The sequence below is a fragment of the Dermacentor albipictus genome, chromosome 1 (genome assembly GCF_038994185.2).
Source record: "Dermacentor albipictus isolate Rhodes 1998 colony chromosome 1, USDA_Dalb.pri_finalv2, whole genome shotgun sequence".
NCBI classification, from domain to species: Eukaryota; Metazoa; Arthropoda; class Arachnida; order Ixodida; family Ixodidae; genus Dermacentor; species Dermacentor albipictus.
The window spans coordinates 203,930,695-203,952,323 of NC_091821.1; the positions used below are offsets into that span (position 1 = coordinate 203,930,695).

Below are 21,629 nucleotides of genomic sequence, written 5' to 3' on the forward strand. Positions count from 1 at the left end.
ACACATTCTGTGCGACTGTCCTGAATATAATGTTCAGAGACAGTCCCTGGTGTCCGTTCTAGCGCACCTTGACAATTGTCAGTTGCAACTATTTTCACATATCGCCAACAGAAGACATCGCAGCTGAAGTCGACGAAGGGACTACTTCGGTTTTTAAAAGAGATGGGCTTGGACAAGCGGCTGTGACAGTGATGTCACGTACCGCGCAAGAGTGACGGACTGTAACTGATGATGTGTGTGCTGTATTATGCGCGCTCTCTCTCTCCTCCCCATCGCGCTCCCATGTGTAGGGTAGCAAACCGGTTAAGCTAAACTGGTTAACCTCCCTGCCTTTCCTTCTCCACTTTTTCCTTCCTTCCTTGTTACGTAGTAGTGATGGTAAAGAACACAGTAGCAAAACTGTGAATGACAAAACTAAGTTTTTATTGGGCAAACCTGTGCCCACAAAAACAAGTTACACTCAAAGCACAACGATAGCGGCAAACGCAGTCTGCGATCGTCAAAATCTGATTAGCGGGTCAAGCGCGTCAGCTTTTATACATGAGTCATCGAAGTTTCCAAGTAATTGCTGGTGCCCGCGTGTGTTCCACAAAGTACTACGCAATCCCCGCAGGGGCGTCTGCGTCAGCAGGCGTTTGGTGCGTTGCGACACCATGTACCCGAACACACGAGGCTTGGCCCCTCCCACATTTAACCATACATGGCTTAGCCGTGTCCGGGGAAAAGGGGATCCCGGGGGTTAAGCCGATGCCGAGTGTTTGGACCTTTAAGGCCCCTTGGCAGATGCAACACACGTCTTTGGCCTCGGCTTCATGTAGGTGGCACCCCCAGACTGACCCATCCGGGGGAAATCAGTAGTTGCCTTTTCCTATCCTCCTCTCTAATCTTCGTCTTTCTCCCTCACTTTTAACCTTTTCTGTTTTCTCCTCTCTTCTGCATCACTTCCAATGTTCTAGGCACGGTGTAAGAAGTAGCTTAGGTGAGAAGACGCCGTCACAGGGCGTGCCCCGGTAAACCTCTGCTTCTAGGGAGCGCCGATAGATGGCGCGAGAAACTGACACCCTTTTGGTTTTGCTTTTCGCACGCCCTGTCACTGCGCCCCGTTCATGGTGTTAGATTAGATTAGATTATGGGGTTTTACGTGCCAAAACCACTTCCTGATTATGAGGCACGCCGTAGTGGAGGACTCCGGAAATTTCGACCACCTGGGGTTCTTTAACGTGCACCTAAATCTAAGTACACGGGTGTTTTCGCATTTCGCCCCCATCGAAATGCGGCCGCTGTGGCCGGGATTCGATCCCGCGACCTCGTGCTCAGCAGCCTAACACCATAGCCACTGAGCACCCACGGCGGGTCATGGTGTTAGAAGCACTTTGCTCAAGGCATTGAAATTTCCAGTTTCAACACAGCGCTTTCAACGACTTTCGAACGGTTTGTACTTACTGTGAGGTCTGGGCATTTGAACAATGTTAATAATGAGTTGCACGGTGCCGACAAAGTCTCACACCCAAATTGCAATCGACGTGCAGTAGGTAACAAACCAGGCGGAGGAATGGGTACCGGCGTGTTGTCGTTTCGCTGGAGATTGCATATGACTTACTTTTTCTTAATAACGTAAGCCGAGGCCTCAGCAATACGATGGCATCAACGTGATCCCCCAAATTGCAGTTCACATGCAGTATTAAACAAATCATGCAGAGGAATGATTGCCGGCTTGCGGTTCAGTTTTGGTTGAGGCTGCATATAAATATATATTGCCTGAATGACGTAAGGCCTGAGCAATACGGTGGTATTAACATGATGTTATAGGACTTCGGAATAGCTGCTGGTGCGATGGCACGGGCTGTCGCAATCGTGTGATGATACAGACTAACAACCGTTTTTAATGACGCATGTAATATTTTAATCAACTTTATTTCGCATCCCTTGTTCAAAAGCCTCAGTCGTATCTGCTTGCTATTCCCTGCATATTTAGCATAAGATCACATCAACAAGTGTTTTTTCTTCTCAGTTGTTGATTGAATTTTAGAATCTTAAGTAAAAAAGCGATAACATAAAAAGTCACAATATGTTCGATGAAAGCACACGGAATGCATAAAAGCAAGAAAGTTCATGCTCAGTTCATTGAAGAGGTCATGTTTACACAAGCTTTGACATTTTGCGCAAGTTGTGGCTCTTTTTTGCATCATGCTTGTTCTTCAATTGCCTGCAGTACTGAAGCATGCGTAGGCATATATAGTAATGCAGCAGCTTCGCCAGCATTTCTTCTTTGTGCGTACTGCAAGGAAACGTGAAGTGGAAATTGTCCAGCACAGCATCAGTAGTTTTGTCGTATGCATCCCTGTGACCTGCATACTTAGCGAGCTTTTCTTCAGTGTATTTGAAGAAGTCAAAAAGGTGCATATTTGGATGCGTGAGCCAGCCCCTGGTTTTGCAGTTCATGAGATTGGCTTCGGACACATTTGCGAGACCCCTTTTTCCCTCAAGAGCATCCTTGCAAATGGAGCAGGTTGTTCCATTGTGAATTTTTCTTGACACGAACCCTGTAACATAGTAGACAATGCAGTCGACTACAGCTGCATCTTCGTCAGGCTCGTCTAAATTGAAAACATCACACTCCCAGCTTCCTTCATTGATGAGCCCGTCAAGCCTTTGCTTCAATTCATGCAACTTTCCTGCACGTTGCGTTGCTGACCCCTTATATATCTCTCTGATATCCGGAGTGTTCGTCGACGGAGTAGTGTGTGATGGTGCATCCACCAACCGCGCGATGTGGAAGCATCTCGGCATCATTGGTGCACTGGGTGAAGTCCGACTTTGGCTGATATCTCTCTGATATCAGCCAAAGTCACAACGGTGGCTTGGCTTTTATCAGGCACTGTACAATTTCCAAACTTTGGCGGTTTTACCAAAGAATACAAGCTCAGCATGCGGTACAGCTGTAGGAATGTGGGGAACGTTGGGTGCTCATTCTGACCACCAGCTTGCCGGATTATTCATCTGACCACCATTCTGACCACCAGCTTACCGGGTCTTGATTCATCTTCGCTGTCAATACATACTTGAAGCCGCAGTCCTTCAGCAGCTAAATTGACAGTTCGCGCACAGATTTCAGTTTCACGCGTAGGCTTTCGGCGGTTGAGTGCGTCGAAAAAAGGTCCTTGTGGATTTCACCGCTCACGACCTGTTGCTCCCACGAGTCCAGCCATTCAGATGCAGATTCTAGAACACAGAAATCCTTGCATTCCAGTTTAAAGCCTTCTGCGGGGAACTGCCGGTTTAAAGCGTCAAACAGATCATTAAAAAAGAGCGTGAACTCGACCGTCAGCTCAACATTAGTTAAACAAGGCGCGCCTCTCTTCGCGTAGAAAAGAATTCCTTTAGCCACGGAGTTGCTAAATATCTGAGTGACAAGCTTTACCCGCATCCTCAGCATCTTAAAGGGGTTTACCGTGATTGTATGTTATTTTGGGGCAAACCTTTAGCTCTGCTTTGTTCTTGCCGTCCGCAACGAACAGGGCATCGTAACAGGACCACCTTATCAGTTTTGCGTCTTTTTTCAGAACTTTTTTATACAGAAGCCTGTTTCTGACGCACTTGAAGAGATGAGGAGTGTCGGACAGTACATACACTTTTCTAGAGCTGTCCAGTGGGTGCTCAAAGGAATTACTGACTTCACCCAGTGCACCAGTGAGGCCAAGATGCTTCCACATCGCGCGGTTGGTAAATGCACCATCACACACTACTCCGTTGACGAACACTCCGGCTTTTTCCAGGTGTATGATGCACTGGATCATGAGTTGAGAAAGCAGTGTCCCCTTAGTTGGTCCTTTAGATGCAAACGCGGCTACTGGCTCTAAGTAGGCTTCATCGAACGGAGCAAAAGCGAAGATGAGGCCATGATCACTTATTTCATTACTTTGATTATTTTGCTCTCCGTGATTAACAAGCCCGGTGTATGTCATTGTCTTAGAGTTGACAGCCATTTCTTTCCTTACTTGGATATCGTCCATGATCAGGATTCCCCTCCTCTGGAACGTGGTCTTTGCGGCAACCTTTATCTTGAGGGCTTTGAAGAAGTTTTCATCAAATCCACACTTCTTGCCAACCATGCTTATATATTTTCTCACTGTGGTGACGCACGGCAGCGGCAATATGTCATTGTTTCGCAAAAAAGAGTATGTGGCCGGGCTTCGTATGTGCAGCAAAAGGCACAACAGAATCCAGTCGTCTGTATACTGCTGCTTGTTTTTGATGCGCACCTAGCCGCTGATATAACTCTTGTATCAAAAGCAGCTGTGGTGGCGGTATATCAAGTCCCGTCAGCTTCTCACTGAGTTCTTGCTCCTGCAAATCTGTTAGCTGCTGCATCGCCGCTTGCAACTGCCCCAATAGCAGCTTGTGCTTTGCCAGTCGTGCTCGTGACCGCTGAAGTGCTGACCTTGCATGTCGCAAAGCAGAAAGCTTCTGTTGCTGGGCAGGCACCACCGACAATCTGAAATGCTTGAAAGGTATTTCCTGCTTGGCTCGCGCAGCTCGGCGATCAGCATGGATCCTAAGGGCGTCAGCAAGGCCAGAACACAGACGACAGATATCACCTTGAGGCGTTACCAAGAGGCATTTGTTGTGCCTCCAGGTCTTTTGAGAGTCCACAAAAGCACATTCAGAGGATACATCAGGGAAGTCCTTTAAAGTTGGCCCTCCCCTGCACACATCTGTGCTGTCTATAACTTTCAACATGGATTCAACTTCAAGGCTTGACGTGGCGAAGGAACTTACCCCCACTGCAGTAGAGTCTATCAACTTGTCTAAGATGTTGACTTGGACTGTCATGTCACTTTTTATAGGGAGTGCCTTCCTGTTAAACAGCACTGATGATCCATCGCTTGTCCTATGCGCCACCGCAGCGTCAATAAACAACATCCTCACGCCTGCTACGTCAATGAGATGTGCTGCCCATGAAGGATGTTGTAGGCTAATGCAAGATACTGCACTGAAAAGCCGTTTGAACAATGAATGAGATGAGTCATTCTCACTGGAATTTGTGCCCCAAGTGGTATCGTCGGAAGACATTTCCATGGTGTCTGCTGGAGAAACATCTATGTTGCTCGCTGACGTCGGCACGTTGCTGTTGTCACTGCTCGGGTTACTCACAGAAGCAGCCGCGAGAAGCCCTGGCCGTCTCACTTGCTTGCGAGGGCTTTTAATCTTCCTATAGAGGTAGCTTGGTGCACCTTCGAAAATTGACGGCACAGCGTCCTTTGAAAGGCCCGCTCTTCTTGTTCCAGACATCAGGATATGACCGTCAATTTCCGCAGACCATGTCTTCAGGATAAAATGAGATGTGAAATGTTTTTCCCAAACTCGATCCGTCCTTTGGAGTACGCGGTCTTTGCGAGGTATAGCTCGTCTCCACGCTTCAAGTCTTGCTTCTTCGTTTGGCGGCTTGAAAAGCGAGCACTGTTGTTTGCAAGACTTGTAACCACTGTTGCAAAATGGTACGAAACACTTTCCCATTATGCACACTCATGAAACAGTTCGAAGGATGAGACGTACCTGACAGGCAAGTGAAAAATGCGTTGACAAAACACGGTGCGCAGAAAACACGTGGCGACGACACAGCGGCAACTGGTCAGTAATCTCGGCGCGTGCGAAGTGGACGCAGTGGGCGCTAGTTTCCAGCGCCCTCTCTTGACACATGGAGAAAGGAGAACTCCAAGCCTTCTCTCCGCTTAGCGCGCAGCCCGCGCCGCTGAGTCACCTGAGGTACTCCTTACACCGTGGTTCTAGGCGAGGGTGAACCCTGTGCCAGCCTACCTAGGTTATGTCATATTTGGTTATTATGGTAACATACTGCTGGCGTTTGCAGGACCTGTTTCATGGCTCCTGCAGTGTTCCCTTGTAGACTCCATGGTGGGTGGCTGGCGTTGCTGACGAAATCTCAACATATCCTTATGGCTAGTTCTTTTCCCCCACTCGCTGATGGCCCTCAGTAAAGAAGGTGCACCGATGAAGTATTCCAATATTTTGGTAGGCGAAAAGAATCTTTCCCCCGTTTCCATGTCATTCATTCTGAGAAACCAGATAAAGCAGTGCGAACCATTTAACCATTCCTTGTTTCGAGGTCTCTTACGGAAGTTTTTGGTACAGGTTATAAGGCATTGAGGATGGAAAGTGGAGATCTCCTCTTGGAGCTCCGTGACCAGAAACAGTACAGAAAACTGCCCAATCTAGTCTCATTTGAGGAGACCCAAGTAGTAGTAACCTTGCACCACACTATGAACACCACCCGCGGCGTTGTCTCGGATGATGACTTGCTGGAGTTCACTGAGGCTGAACTCCTGGAGGGCTTCAGTGAACAGACTGTTATCAATGTAAAAAGAATTAAGATGAGGCGGGATCGCAAAGAAATCCAAACCAGGCACCTGATAATCACCTTCGGTTCAAGTGTCCTGCTTGAGTCAATCGACGCCATGTATACCAAGTTCCATGTTAGGCCATACATGCCAAATCCTTTGCGATGTTTCAAATGCCAGCGTTTCGGCCACAGTTCGCAGAGCTGCAGAGGCCGCCAAATTTGTGCGAAATGCAGTCCCCATGAACACACCTCTGAAGCTTGCGAGAACTCTCTCCACTGTGCAAACTGTGATGGGGCGCACGTCGCATACTCACAGTCGTGCCCATCCTAGAAAAAAGAAAAGGAAATTGTAACAATTCAACTAAAGGAAAACATAAGTTTCAAGGAGGAACGCAGCCGGGTATCCTAGCTGCCCAAGAACACTTTTGCCGATGTGACGCGTCAGGGGGCAGCGACACAATGGTTTCCGGCGGCTGTTCGGCCTGCACGCAGTGAGCAGGTTGTGACGCCATCCGGCTTCCTAGCGGCTATAGCTTCTGCTGTTCCGCCACCCCTGAAGATGGGACCAACGACCTCCGGGCAGAACCTGTTGGCGCTGGGCATCAGCGGCAATATGTTAAACATTATCAAAAGCTACCTACACAACTGTACATTTTGGGTGAAAATAGGTAATGAACTGTCACATACATTCATTCAGGAAACTGGGGTACCCCAGGGTGGCACACTCAGTTGTACCGTCTTTGTCATTAAGATGAACATGCTTCGTACATCATTACCAACAGCTATTTTTTATTCTGTCTACGTAGACGATATACAAATAGGTTTCAAATCCTGCAACCTTACACTGTGTGAGAGATTGGTACAGCAGGGCTTAAACAAGGTGTCGAAGTGAGCAGACCAAAATGTATTTAAAATCAACCCCCATAAATATTCTCGTGTTCTCTTAACAAGAAAGAGAGGCCAGGTTCCAGATCCTTTTGTAGAACTGTGCGAACAACAAATATCTGTCAACAAAGAGCACAAATTTCTAGGTGCTATACTTGACTGCAGGCTTACTGTCATTCTGCACATAAAATGTCTTAAAGCGAAATGTCTAAAAACAATGGTCTTACTTTAAATCTTATCCTATACAACATTAGGGTAGTGACAGCAAGTGTTTATTGAATTTTTGCACGAGCCTAGTTCGATCACGACTACCCGCCGTGGTTGCTCAGTGGCTATGGTGTTGGGCTGCTGAGCACAAGGTCGCGGGATCGAATCCCGTCCACGGCGGCCGCATTTCGATGGGGGCGAAATGCGAAAACACCCGTGTGCTTAGATTTAGGTGCACGTTAAAGAACCCCAGGTGGTCGAAATTTCCGGAGTCCCCCACTACGGCGTGCCTCATAATCAGAAAGTGGTTTTGGCACGTAAAACCCCATAATTTTTTTTTCGATCACAACTGGACTTCGGTGCCATGGTTTATCACTGTGCCGCCCCGAGCACGCTAAAGATGTTAGACCCTGTCCACCATCTGGGTATCCGCCTGGCCAGTGGCGCATTTAGAACAAGCTCTGTTGAAAGTCTATACGTAGAGTCAGATGAGTTGTCACTCCATTTTCAGAGAACATACACCAGGTTTACCTATTTTCTGAAAGCGTGCTCAAATAAGGAACATCCGTGTTTCACAACCGTTAATCACTTGACGTGTGAAACATTTTTTCGTAATAGACCCTCTATGAGATTATTCACTCCGTGTAAAAGAAAGCAAAGAAATGGATGTCCCATTTCTCGAACATCGCCTAATGGCTACAGCTAATCTCTTACTGCCCTGGCAGTGGCAGGTGATAGACTGTGATATATACTTCGTAGAGGTCACAAAGCATGCTCCTGAACTCGAAATCGATATACAATTCTGAGAACTTCAATTGAAGTAGTACTGCTGCGAATTCTACACAGATGCGTCAAAATCACATGTTAGCATATCTTGTGCTGCTGTTGGTCCCTCTTTTTCTGAATCTGACGTGTTGAACCCCCTAACAAGTACCTTCACTGCAGAAGCTTATGCAATACTGTCTGCGGTAAAGCATATAAAGAAATTAAAGCTTGACAGAGTAATCATACTCACAGACTCATTAAGTCTTGTAAAAGTGCCTATTTCTTTACAAAAGCACACAAATCCTTTTTTCAATGAACTTTACTCACTCTTATGCAACATCTATTTATCGCATAGACATGTAGTAATATGCTGGGTTCTTGGCCATAGAGGAATCGAGGGTAATGTGCTTGCCAATGAGATCGCCAAATCAACAGTATTGCAGGGTATTCGTTCTGCTGCTCTCTCTGCCACAGACATGAAGCCTTTCCTACGAAACAAACTGCGAAACCACTGGCAACGCCTGTGGGACGCTGAAACAAGTAATAAGTTTCATGCAAATAAGCTGAAGTTAGGTTTATGGCACCCAACTGAGAAAACACGAAGAACAGATGTCCTGTTGACTAGACTAAGAATAGGACACACATTTGGCACAGATAACTTTCTCTTGACTGTTAACGAGCGGCCAGCCTGTGGTAGATGTGGTGAAAGGCTGACCGTCCTCCACGTCTTCCTGGAGTGTCGGGAAGCTGAAAGAGACAGGAGGAAACATTTTCCTTTTGCATACCGCTATTGTGTCCCTCTACATCCGGCTGTGTTTCTTAGGGAAGAACTGCTTTTTAAGACCAAAACAGTCCTCGCTTTCTTGAATGATGTTGTTTTACATGTTATAAGCCCATTAAATTCGTAGCGCATCCTCTTTCCAGAAGATGCTGCTATGGTAGTTTTCTTTGTATAGCACATGCCTCTAGGCCCTTGTGTTTCAAGGGTTCTGGTGAGGCATTTGGGCTCTAGCCAATTTTAGCATATCATATTTTGTATATTGCATCATTCTTTCACAGTGCGTTTTAATGTTATAGTACTCGTCTTTAGTTATTGCCATAATTTTATTACACATAGATTTTATGCAATTTACATCAACTCTTTTAGGCCCCTTTACAGCCAAGTCACATAACTTCACAGAACCCATCAGTCCGCTGCGAACTCATTAACACTAGCATGGCGCTCTTTGGCCATACTTTGCCCTTGGGCCATTAAACATTAATTCAAAGTACTACACTATTCGTGTCGTGCATACATGCAATCAGATTACACAAGGTTTGGTGACAACACGCAGCGGTTAGGACCATCGATAACATTTGAAGAAGTTTTGATACATGCAGGCGCGTCCTGCACTGAGCGGTAACATTTTTAGCCGGGGAAATGTAGTCGCCCGATAAGGATAAAGTACATGTGTCAGTATGAAGCAGTAAACGAGTGCAAATTACCACCCAAATGAACTGCGCAAACAAAGCTAGCCACGGCAAGCTATGATGTAGAACTCCCAAGTTATATTGCAGATGTTTTTTTTTGTGCACGCTAACATTGCCACGGATAAAGGTAGACGTACGTCTCATTTCTTTTTTGTTTGTTTCTATGCTTTACCGATTGCACATGTGTTATGTTCCGGTTCTGTATGTTTTTTTGTGTTCATTGCTTCTCTGATTCTAATGTCTTAGAAACTAGCCCAATCTTCATCCTTTGTCTATTTCACACAGCTTTGAGTGATGAGAACCGGCGGTGGCAGCCGGTGCATGTGTAATGCCGGCAATAACGGTGAGGGTGAACATACCGGTGCATTGGAGTTCACCGTCGATGCAGAGCACACAGTGTACCAGACGCCACCAGAGCTGGGAAATTCAAGGAAGAAAAATATGACCTAAAATACTAAAATAAAAAGACTGAGCCACTGAGAGGATGGCAAAATCACGACTAAAAATTAACGTGTTCAATTTCGGTGTCCAAGCCCCAGTGCCATCACACCCATGGAAGTGAAGACACAATTTACATGGAAGACGAAGCTTCTATCGAATGAACATCTCCTTTATTTATGTTGGAACAACTAGACAAAAGCAATGCAGCGTCACAAATGTACATACTGTTGCGTAAATACCGTGCATATATCCAAGCTAATTCCAATGATCCATCTGGTAAAGCCGTGACGAAAACCAGTAAATTGAATAGCCTCGCCAGCTTCAGACTCGTTTGAATAACTGTTCGTGCACCCAAAAACGCAACTTTTTCATCGGATTTGGTTCTACATTGTATTTCGGCAGCGCAATACAGAAGTAATAATGGAACATACTCAACCAACATAGCTGTCAGCTGCGCCTGCTATGCCTGACAGCCGTCATATGCCATCATATTCGTGGTGTTGCCGCATGAAAGTGTCACCAGTCTAAACTCAGCCTGCACCCAGTGCCTATACCTGAGAGCCCGTAGTGGCACCCATGGACGCATGGGCACCTGGCTCCGAGAGCCGCGACTCCCATAGTCAAAGGGATTGAAGAAGCTATTTACATAAGAAACTTGGACCACCAACAAGGCTATTGTACTCATTCACTTCAGACTTGCCAATGCTCCACAGGCATTAGGCCTCACTCTCCCAGGATGCAGACCATGTGGCTTTCGTACCGACAGATATCTTCCAAGAACTTTGGAGAAGGCTTAGCTTGTCGATAAGTTCAAACACACCGCAGAAACTATCGCCTAACTCTCAGGCAAGCACCGCTCCAATGCTAGTGATCAAAATAATTAATAGGCCCATGCTTCAGTTCAAACAAAGGTTGTCTCGAACAGATGAACAGTAATAATGGAACATACTCAACCAACATAGCTGTCAGCTGCGCCTGCTATGCCTGACAGCCGTCATATGCCATCATATTCGTGGTGTTGCCGCATGAAAGTGTCACCAGTCTAAACTCAGCCTGCACCCAGTGCCTATACCTGAGAGCCCGTAGTGGCACCCATGGACGCATGGCCACCTGGCTCCGAGAGCCGCGACTCCCATAGTCAAAGGGATTGAAGAAGCTATTTACATAAGAAACTTGGACCACCAACAAGGCTATTGTACTCATTCACTTCAGACTTGCCAATGCTCCACAGGCATTAGGCCTCACTCTCCCAGGATGCAGACCATGTGGCTTTCGTACCGACAGATATCTTCCAAGAACTTTGGAGAAGGCTTAGCGTGTCGATAAGTTCAAACACACTGCAGAAACTATCGCCTAACTCTCAGGCAAGCACCGCTCCAATGCTAGTGATCAAAATAATTAATAGGCCTATGCTTCAGTTCAAACAAAGGTTGTCTCGAACAGATGAACAGTAATAATGGAACATACTCAACCAACATAGCTGTCAGCTGCGCCTGCTATGCCTGACAGCCGTCATATGCCATCATATTCGTGGTGTTGCCGCATGAAAGTGTCACCAGTCTAAACTCAGCCTGCACCCAGTGCCTATACCTGAGAGCCCGTAGTGGCACCCATGGACGCATGGCCACCTGGCTCCGAGAGCCGCGACTCCCATAGTCAAAGGGATTGAAGAAGCTATTTACATAAGAAACTTGGACCACCAACAAGGCTATTGTACTCATTCACTTCAGACTTGCCAATGCTCCACAGGCATTAGGCCTCACTCTCCCAGGATGCAGACCATGTGGCTTTCGTACCGACAGATATCTTCCAAGAACTTTGGAGAAGGCTTAGTGTGTCGATAAGTTCAAACACACCGCAGAAACTATCGCCTAACTCTCAGGCAAGCACCGCTCCAATGCTAGTGATCAAAATAATTAATAGGCCCATGCTTCAGTTCAAACAAAGGTTGTCTCGAACAGAGCAAAACTGTCAAAACTATTGTCCGATGCCACAAGATCTCCACGCTCAGCAGCCATTGTGGGGTCTCAAACATGCTCTTGGGACGAAGGAACGACAACAGAGTAGTGGAAACAAACAAAAGGGCATTTTTTGCACCTTCTATATGCCAGTACCAGTTAGCTGAATCACAAAGAATAGAACATGCTAATGGACGCTAACGAATTGAGAAAGCCCAACTCACCGCGACAGGATATCAAGCAAATATATTTTCCCCAATCCGGACACTAATGCCTAATTGTTTGTGTGTGCAGTCACACAAATGGTGATGCGTTCGAATGATCGGGTTCATCCATCCCAATGCCCCGCTCTGAAGCCCATCACAGGAAAGTTCTGCGAAGCTTGCCATTGCGCATGCAAAACACCTGTGCATGCCGCTGATCGCAAGCCAAAAGGAAGGAGCTACTCCCTTTTGTCCCCAAGTAACCCTGCTCTTAGGTGGCATCAGTTGTGCACCACTTGCACCATCTGTCATATTATACTGCAACTACACCGACTGCAGGTGTTCTATAACTATGCGGGGAAGCCGAATTACAGGAGATGTGAGAACCATGGGGGGAAAACCACATTAGGAGGCATGAGACAGTCGATCGTACCCACATCATCTTTCCTTTACAATAGTTGCTTCCTATGGAAAATTTTTAAAATTTATTTTGACTGTCATTGCAAATATGCTCCATGCTTTTGTGTTGCCTCTGTGGGGTCTGCCTATTTTTTTCTTAAATTGTACATAGAAAGCATAGAAACAAAACAGTCATCCTATAATTTTACAGAAATTTGGGATAATGCTTTATCTGCATGTCCACTGCAAGTGAATTTCTTCTAGTATACAAGTGACCACCGTAGTAGTTCACTATCCTGCCCTTGCTCTGATTGACTGATTTCGGCCAACACCATAGAAATTAGATTTCCTGTGTTGCCTGCTGCTTCAAATTTAGCAGAGAAATTTTTTACGCTTTGTAAATGTAAAAGAAACATCTTAGTGCTTTTTCTTGACATGTTGCAGCACATTTTCAGAAATTAAAATTATTGATGTATTGAATGCCTTTATTGTCTCTCTTCCCCTCTTCTTCTCTATGGAGTTTATTTAAGACTTGAATGTAAAGTGATTGCACAGATTTGGTTATTGGGGGGCATGCAGGTGTCAAGAGTGTGCATGCACTTTTCGGCGGCTGGGCAGCCTGAATGCACACATGAGCCGAGTGCATTCTGGCCAGATGAGCCTGTCAACCAACCTATCAAAGAAGGAAGCATTGGAGTCACTGTCCAAAAGTCTGCACCAGCAGGTGAGCAGCAGGTGCCTGAGCATGTTAGCTTGCTTTTCTTTCAGGAGTGATCTACCTGTGCAGCCCTGTTTCATTCTCCAGGAGACTAAGTATATGTACTTGCACACAATAATCCACTTAGAACACCCAGCTACTGCTGGCTGCATGATTGATTACAATTGAGGTGTGAAATGAACACCTGATGACAATTTTTTATGCATACTATAAAACCTCATTCATATGCTGAAGAAAAAAAAAAGTGAGAAAAGAAAGCACTAACCAGGAAACCTTATGATCTAAAGTCATTAAAAAATTTGGCAGACTCGACTGTAGTTGACATCTACGTAAGGTAAAGTGTTGCATGAATCGTAGCAGCACTAGACATTGACATGTGCCACGCTGGTGGAGCCTGAGCAGCTCGAAACGCACATTGTTGGTTTTGCAGCTTCGGCAAGCTTATGTTTAGGCTTCTCAAATTTTGCCTGGGTCAGCAGCTTCTTTGGGTGAGGCATTTTGACAGAAAGTTTTGACATGCCCACTCTGCGAGAATTGTTGTGACATGACAAATGGGGCCCAAACAGACCGAGGCACACTTTGTCATTTTACTATTGCGTAGTGTTTTAAGGCGGCAGTGGGAAGCCAAAATGAAATCGAGCTGATGGGCGTCGCCAGAATAAAATGATGCCTGTGTGAAATCTGACACCCACTTTGCACTGCGTGCAAAAGTACGGTGACGCATTTGGCTTATTGCCTATTAAAAGCGTGCACTATACTTCCAACTGCAATACGCCACATGCACTGTGAAAGAGATAGGTGAAGATGCTCATCGCGGTAAGGGTTCGCAGCGATAGTTGTGAATGTGACGTGTCACCACCCCCAAGGAGATTTGCTGGTACTGGAAAAGCTACTGAGTGCGTGCGGGCATTTCTTTGTTCACATAGGAACTAGCGGCTGGAAAACGTATAATACAAAAGTATTAACCAGTAAAAGGAAGCGTAACTGTATTGGTTCATTTTTGTGTTCTCGATCAGGAATGTTGGCGCCGGGAAATTTTACAAATTAATCGTATCAATGAGGCTCTACTGTAATTACCTGTCTAACACACTTTACAAGCATTTAAGAAAATAAATGTTGTAGTAGTGTTACAGTTGTATTGGGCGTTCTTAGCTATTGGCTTTTCCCTTTTAGATTCGCCCCACACTGTATATACTGGCTTTGGTAAAGTATCTTGGGAATGTCCCTCTTAATACTTCAACTTAACCATAAACTTTGTAGGGTGAACGTATGAATGACAGCTGCACTCGTTTCGTTTTAATGAAGTTTTTGGTAGCTTGACATCAGCATCTTGTATCAAGAGGCAAAGTGGTCATTTTTTGCTTGGGAAGTACCAGCCAAAAATGAAAAAGTATTGCGGTCTTAAAACGAAACATTGCTTTCCTGTTGCTGCACGTTACTTGAATTACCTTATTTATTACATTATAATATGGTCGTGAATATAAGGTGAGGGTGCAGTTGGGAGACGCAAGAAAAAAAATTATGTGGATCCCACGTACTGTGGAAATTGACGTAAGGGAAGCTTTCTGTGCTGTTTGCAATTTATGATAATTAGTGATGATGTTGATGGCACATGTTTAATTTATTCAGCGTTTAGTGCTATGCGTGATTGTTGAGTTGATGTTGAACGTTAGTTACCTTGCGTGCACCACTGCTATTTGTCTGTGCAGTACACAGAACACACACCAAGATGTGTTTGCTTGAGGCATTATTTTGCGCCATTATTCATAACCTCTGAGAACGTTAACATTGTAATTTCCTCACATGGCACATTGCATCATTTCCAAAGTGTTATTAAACTTGTGTTAAACCACAATTGGATTATCAAGCGCACTGTAGTGGTGGACACCGGATTAGTTTTGACCCCCTGCGGTTTTTTAACAGGCTCTTAAATGTATATACATGAGTCTTTTTGTATTTCACCTATGTCAAAGTGTGGCTGCTGTGTGTGGGATCAAATTCGCCAACAATACCATAGCTGCAAAGCTACTGCGGCAAGCACAGAAATGCTGATTTGATGTGCGGCTGCTTCTGTGGTGTCGCCTAGGCGCTGTGGTGTTTTAATGAGACTTTACGTCTGCACGCCATGCATCAGTTGTCCGCTAGACAAATTTGCACGGTGTTTATTTTTCAGAAATAGTAGAACTGTGCTGTTCCGTACATTGAACTTAAATTTATTGCGTTTGTCTGCAACCGCTGTTGTGTCTAGCAGCATTTTCTTCCCTTCTTGCGTCAACTTTTCCCTGTCCTGCCCTCCCCCATTTATGCGAGCTGCATGCGAACCATGGTAAGGCTGTTAGTATTCACTCGTTTCCTGACTGTTTCAGTTCTACCCATTCTCTTTCTTCTCTCCCTACCTCCCTTCTTGACTATCGCATGTTAGTACAAAGGTGAGTGCTGCACCTTCTGCAATGCTTCCGTGGGGGTCATGGATAATTACTGTAGTCAAGAGGGTATTGTGGTGGCACTTAGGGAGCTTCAGAGGGCATTGTGTCTATGCAATGGAAAAGTCCAGATGAGCTTCTCACATCGCCTTTGCTCCCTGTCATGCTCCTGCAATGTATATACAAGCTCTGAACCACCTCCCAACGCTGCGTGCAAGGCAGTGACAGTAGCAGCAGTAGTGGAAAAGTCAAAGGAAGAGGCAAAGAAAGCTTTCCTTTAAAAGAACTTAAGTAGGCACACTAATATGCAGTGATGTAGAGTAGCCAACAGATTAGGCAGACTTGGCTGGGATTGCTTGAAGTACTGAATTACTAGCACAGCCAAAATGCAAAATGACAACCATGAAATCTGGAGAAAGGAAGCATTAATCAAGTGGAGGTGGGGAGAGGATACGGTTCACGATATAACGAAACTGCGTTTGTGAGGATTTTTTTTTTTTCTGAGGTGTGGCTTTACATCAGTACGTGCCACAATGCCTTGAACCCATACTTTTAGGTGAAATTTGCACTGCTGTGAAGCCACATCTCAAGGCAAAATTCGCACACAACCCACACTCCGACTCTCCTGTAAAAATTTTCTAAGTTTTTATATGGGGTATAAGCACAAAAATGCGGTACTGCCTCACAAGCCAAATTAGTTTTTACCATTTATGCTGACCTTTAAAATCTGGATTACCAGAAATGTGGCGCTGCAAGTTGCCATATTAAAACAGTAACTAGCTCAATCAGCCTCAGATATGAGGTGGTGGTTTTCATCATGGTTGACTTGGGAAAAAACCTCTCTTTATAATCGAATAAATACGGTATATTGTGCAAACAGAGATTGTCTTATGTTTACTGTGTCTTGAATGGCTATTAACAGCTAGCCAATAATCTGGCTTACTCCTCCCATCCTGTCTAGACTTCAGTTGTCGTGGACATCTGCCGTGAAGACTTGGACAAAAAAGACCTGTTGAATCAGAGCAATGCGGACCTCTTACAGCAAGTATGTAACTTTTTGTTTCTGCAAGGTCCTGGAATGTTGATAAAGCTTGTCTGAAAAGTTATTCAAAGGTAGAAGGCAGAAAAATGTCAAACTGGATGTGTTCTAGGCTGAACCTTATGTGTCTTTTTTTTTTTCTCGTCATTGAAATGGTCCCTATACTAAAAACAAAAAATTAAGTCAAAGTAAATTGGATGTTACTGATTGCAGAAGAAAGCAGTGTGAACAGTTGTGAATGTCCCCCATGACTCGCACATTAAGCCTATTTTTGACCTCATATTGCTGCCTGTTTTTGATTTTTATAAATCCATTCTTATCAATTGCTACAATGTAGGTGTTGACATGATGACCCATTTCTCTCGCAGCTTGCAAATTCTACTACGTGAACACATATACATAACACGCACATCAAATGTATCTGAGTGACAGTTTCTTTATTAATAATTTCTTGTACCTAAACCTCTGCTCAAACTATTTGCTCAGGGATGGTTTGTGAGGGATGCCACAGTAGAGGGCTGTGAATTAACTTTGACCACCTGAGGTTCTTTAATGTACACCAAAGGGCGGTCCCTTAGTGTTCTTGCATTCTGACCCCATCAGAATGCTGTTGCCATGGCCAGGGTTGAACGCTCAACCTCGTGCTCAGCAGTGCAACACCATAGCCACTGAGCTACAGTGTGGTAGGTGAGGAACTTTTCTATACAAGTCCTCATTGGCAGGTATGATTTACAATTTTTAACATAAAGAAAAACAATAAGCTTGTGTGAATATTAATATTTTGGTTTGAAGCGAAGTCAAAGGGAATAATTAATATAGAAGACTTTTGAAGTCTATAATTCAAAGAAATATTTGGCATAAGCTTGACAAAAGCATAGAACACATATGACATATGGGTTCCGTGTCCTTGTCTAGTTTGCACCATGATTTTCTTTGCGTATGACTTTCCAACTAGCCTAAACCAACTTTCTGCTCAAACATAATGAGAATAGTTGAGGAATTTGCATAAAACATTGACACACCATATTTGCATGAGTCTAACGGACATCTTTTTTTAGAAAAAATGGATCCAAAAATTGCCTGCGTTTTACCGTGGAATACGAAACCAAAATTATGTTGGCAACAGCCTATCGTCGGAACTGTCAGACGGGCCGTCATTGCCATCACGAGACGGTGGCAGAGCACAATTTCTTACATTGCTGTGGGTTCATTTTGTGCTTGACTACTACCACTTTCGCTTGAGTTTTCAGGACTTGGCACCAGGTGTGTCCACGTATACGGCTGCCGGCATTTCTGGCGCTGTGCAAAGCTCGCTGTCAGCACAAAGTGCCCCGGAATACTCTTGGCCACATATCTCAACAAGTTCGACACACAGTCACATAAAATTCATGAGTGATAGCTGTATCTCTAAAAGTGATCTCTCAACCATACTGTTGTGTGCTTGGTATCTGTGGTCAATAAAGCGCAAATTGCAACGACAATACGCTGCTTTCATTGTGAATGTTCATTTAAAAAAAAAATGTTTCCCTTCCATGAAGGTAAATCTTGCATGTCTCTTTCTTTTCTAACCGCGAACGTCGGGACACGCTATATCTTTCTTTTATAAAATGGACTCATGTCACATTCAGGTACATCTTGTATTCAGGTGCACTTTTATTTTCTTACTTTAAGCCTGCGAAAACCAGGTTAGAATATTCACACATGCCTATAAAATAAAACAAAATGTGACGTGCTTGGCGAGCCTTTGTTTACTTAGTTTTCTGCACTTTCTTTAACAGAGGGGAAAAAAAAGAAAGAAAATATAGTAGTACACACGAGCATACTTTTCAAGAAGTGCAATTCTTTTCCTTATTTTCAAACTCTTGTTGGCATGCATTATCATTTGAATTTTGAACATTTGTGTACCCATCCTAGACCCATTGAACCTTTGAATGTACCTTAGCAAGGAAATCCTTTCACCATCACAGGTACTGTTTGCATTAACACTGTTTACATGTATGAAAAGTGTGTAAAATGTGATGTAACGCACCACTGTTGCAGTCATGTAAACATGGCAACAAAAATGAGTGTCAAGCTTCCTTTCACTCACGGCTGGCAGGTGCTGCATATATATTATGTATATGCCAGTTTTCATTTAAATGCTAAGCAGAAAGGAAGCAAATATCATATTCACATCTGAATAATATTAAAGGTGTAATAATCTCGATCACTTGCACACACAGCATGGGCAACATTCATTGATTTGGTAACACCTGCACTTACTCTTACCCTTTGGGAAAGGGTGTAACTTCAGGGAGAAATTTCGTTTTTACCTGAAAACGAAGGACCCTAAGTATTTACAATTGTCTGCTGCTATTGCGAGCAGGTGGAGATGATCCTGCTTCCAAATCCATTTGATGGGAATTGGCTGCACATGAATATCCTGAGTGGATGTTAACAATGAAATACATATAGTAAGCATATAAAGGGACATCGTACTAGCGCGAAAAAAAAGACACGGACAGGAACATTAAAAAAGACACACTGAATGCTAGCGGTGTGTCTTTATTCATGTTCCTGACCGTGTCCTTTTTTACGTGCTAGTGCAATGTCCCCTCATACGAATAACCACCAACTAGCCCAGGTTTCTGCCTTAAATATAGTAAGCAGAGCTGTTGTTTTTAGCTTACATTTTACCTTAGGTTTGCTTATAGCTGTTGTGTTACTGTAACCTTGTATAACTTGTAACTCTAGTATTCCTGAATGTGCGCAAACTTCATTGCACCCCTAACTTTAAGGCCCATATTTTAATTTCACTAATAAACAGTAACTCACCACATTTAGTTTAATGCACTGATCTCATAGTGCACTTTCAATCGTGATCGAGGTTGACACCTTTGCAGAAGCTGTTTAAAGGAACTAATTGTGGTTGAGAAATTCAATCCTGGTTGGGCTCAATCACTATCGAAAGGGCACAATGTTACTCAGGTATAAGGTACACACCAGTAGAGGAGAGGATTGATGTAGAACCTGAAACTGAAGTCAATTTGGGGACAAGTACTAACCTAAGTTTGGATAAATGATTTTAACATGGAAACATTTTTTCTTCCTCAGCTTTTGAAAATCTAACAACATAGCTATTTTGTACACTAGCCTGCCATAGTGTAGATTGAAAAAAAAAAAAAAAACGCTTTTCAGATTAGGCTAGGGACAGTTGCTTTTGAAGTTGTGCATCTACAAACATATGTTTGATTCTGTTCCCCAATTTTTTTGTAGGTGCTTGTCAACAGTGGGCTCACTCACAGTCCTTCTACAAACAATGCCGAGGTAAAGAAAACACCATCACCACTACCACTGCCACCACCGCTGCCACCACCACCACTACCACTACCCCCGCCACCGCTACAAGAACCATCTGTCACAAAGGACAGCTTATTGCCACCTCCTTCTAATCCAGTTGAGACAGCAGTGGAAAAGGTGGCTTCTACAACTGAGCGTGCAATGGTGATGTCTGTTGCTGACACTGCAACAGGTCAAATCAAGATGCACATCTATAGGATGGCAAGTCAATTTTCATTTATTTTCGTTTTCTTAACCTTGGACAGTATCTCTCAGAATTGCTGTATTTATGTGGCAATGCTTTTATGTAGACAGTAACAACAATGCCTTCTTCGGCATTTGTTTTAGGCAGTGTTGCTGGACTGGAGTGAACTTTATTGATACTTTAACTGTTTTAAGGTAGCTCTAGTTTTTGAAACACGGTGTATGGGTGTTTTATGCAACTTGAACCAAGCTTTAAAATATGTGGTATGTCTTAGCTGATTAAGACTAACTGCATATTGTTCATAGTCATTCCGAGTTAGAGTATTTTTTACAGTGTGATTAGTTTGTTAACTAGCTAAGTTAATAACGTAAACTTTTAAATATTTGTTTTAGAGCATAAGTATGATTGTAAAAGCTGTGGAGCATTCTCCGTAACGCCCTAGGAAGTTCTTTTCATGATATGAAAAAATTTTGGTCTGTCCGCAAACTTCTTAATGCTTATTGATTACCGGGTTACCAGATCTGTGGACGGCAGTAGCAAAGGTGGTACAGTCAACATTTGATATTTCGGACTCCCTATTAGCCACGAAAACGTCCGAAAAATCGGGCAGTTCGAAAAAAGTAAATGCTTGGTTTTTACTGCCCCCAAGGGCTCAAATTGCCACAGGCACGTCCGAAATAGTTCAAAAGGCCTGCCAGTACACTTATTAGGCATATCGGTGATCGTACTGTGATAAGAGACGGCGGGTGCACACATGTATGATTAAGTATTGCATGCCGTGTCCTGAGCTTTCATAGATTACAAAAAAGCATTTGATTCAGTAGAGATACCAGCAGTCATAGAGGCATTGCGTAATCGAGGAGTACAGATCGCTTGCATAAATACCTCGGAAAATATCTACAGAGATTCCACAGCCACCTTAATTTTACACAAGAAAAGCAGGAAGATACCTGTAAAGAAAGGAGTCGGACAAGGAGACACAATCTCTCCAATGCTATTCACTGCGTTCTTGGAAGAAGTATTCAAGCTATTAAACTGGGAAGGCTTAGGAGTAAAGATCGACGGCGAATACCTCAGCAACCTTCGGTTTGCTGATGACATTGTTCTATTCAGCAACAGTGCCGATGAATTACAACAAATGATGGAGAACAGAGAGAGTGTAAGAGTGGGGCTGAAGATTAATATGCAGAAGACAAAAATAATGATAAATAACCAGGCAAAGGAACAAGAATTCAAGATC

The 21,629-nt window shown here is 44.1% G+C and overlaps 1 protein-coding gene across 9 annotated transcripts in view; it reads left to right on the forward strand.

Annotated features, from left to right (window-relative positions):
* LOC135896929 (zinc finger protein 236-like) overlaps nt 1-21,629 on the forward strand; it is a 159,735-nt gene that overhangs the window by 54,262 nt on the left and 83,844 nt on the right. For all 9 annotated transcript variants that reach the window (XM_070530766.1, XM_070530768.1, XM_065425466.2 and 6 more), the window contains 3 exons: nt 13,266-13,410; nt 16,789-16,872; nt 20,122-20,406. In XM_070530766.1, the coding sequence (XP_070386867.1) occupies nt 13,266-13,410; nt 16,789-16,872; nt 20,122-20,406 (514 nt within the window). The remainder of the gene's footprint in view (nt 1-13,265; nt 13,411-16,788; nt 16,873-20,121; nt 20,407-21,629) is intronic.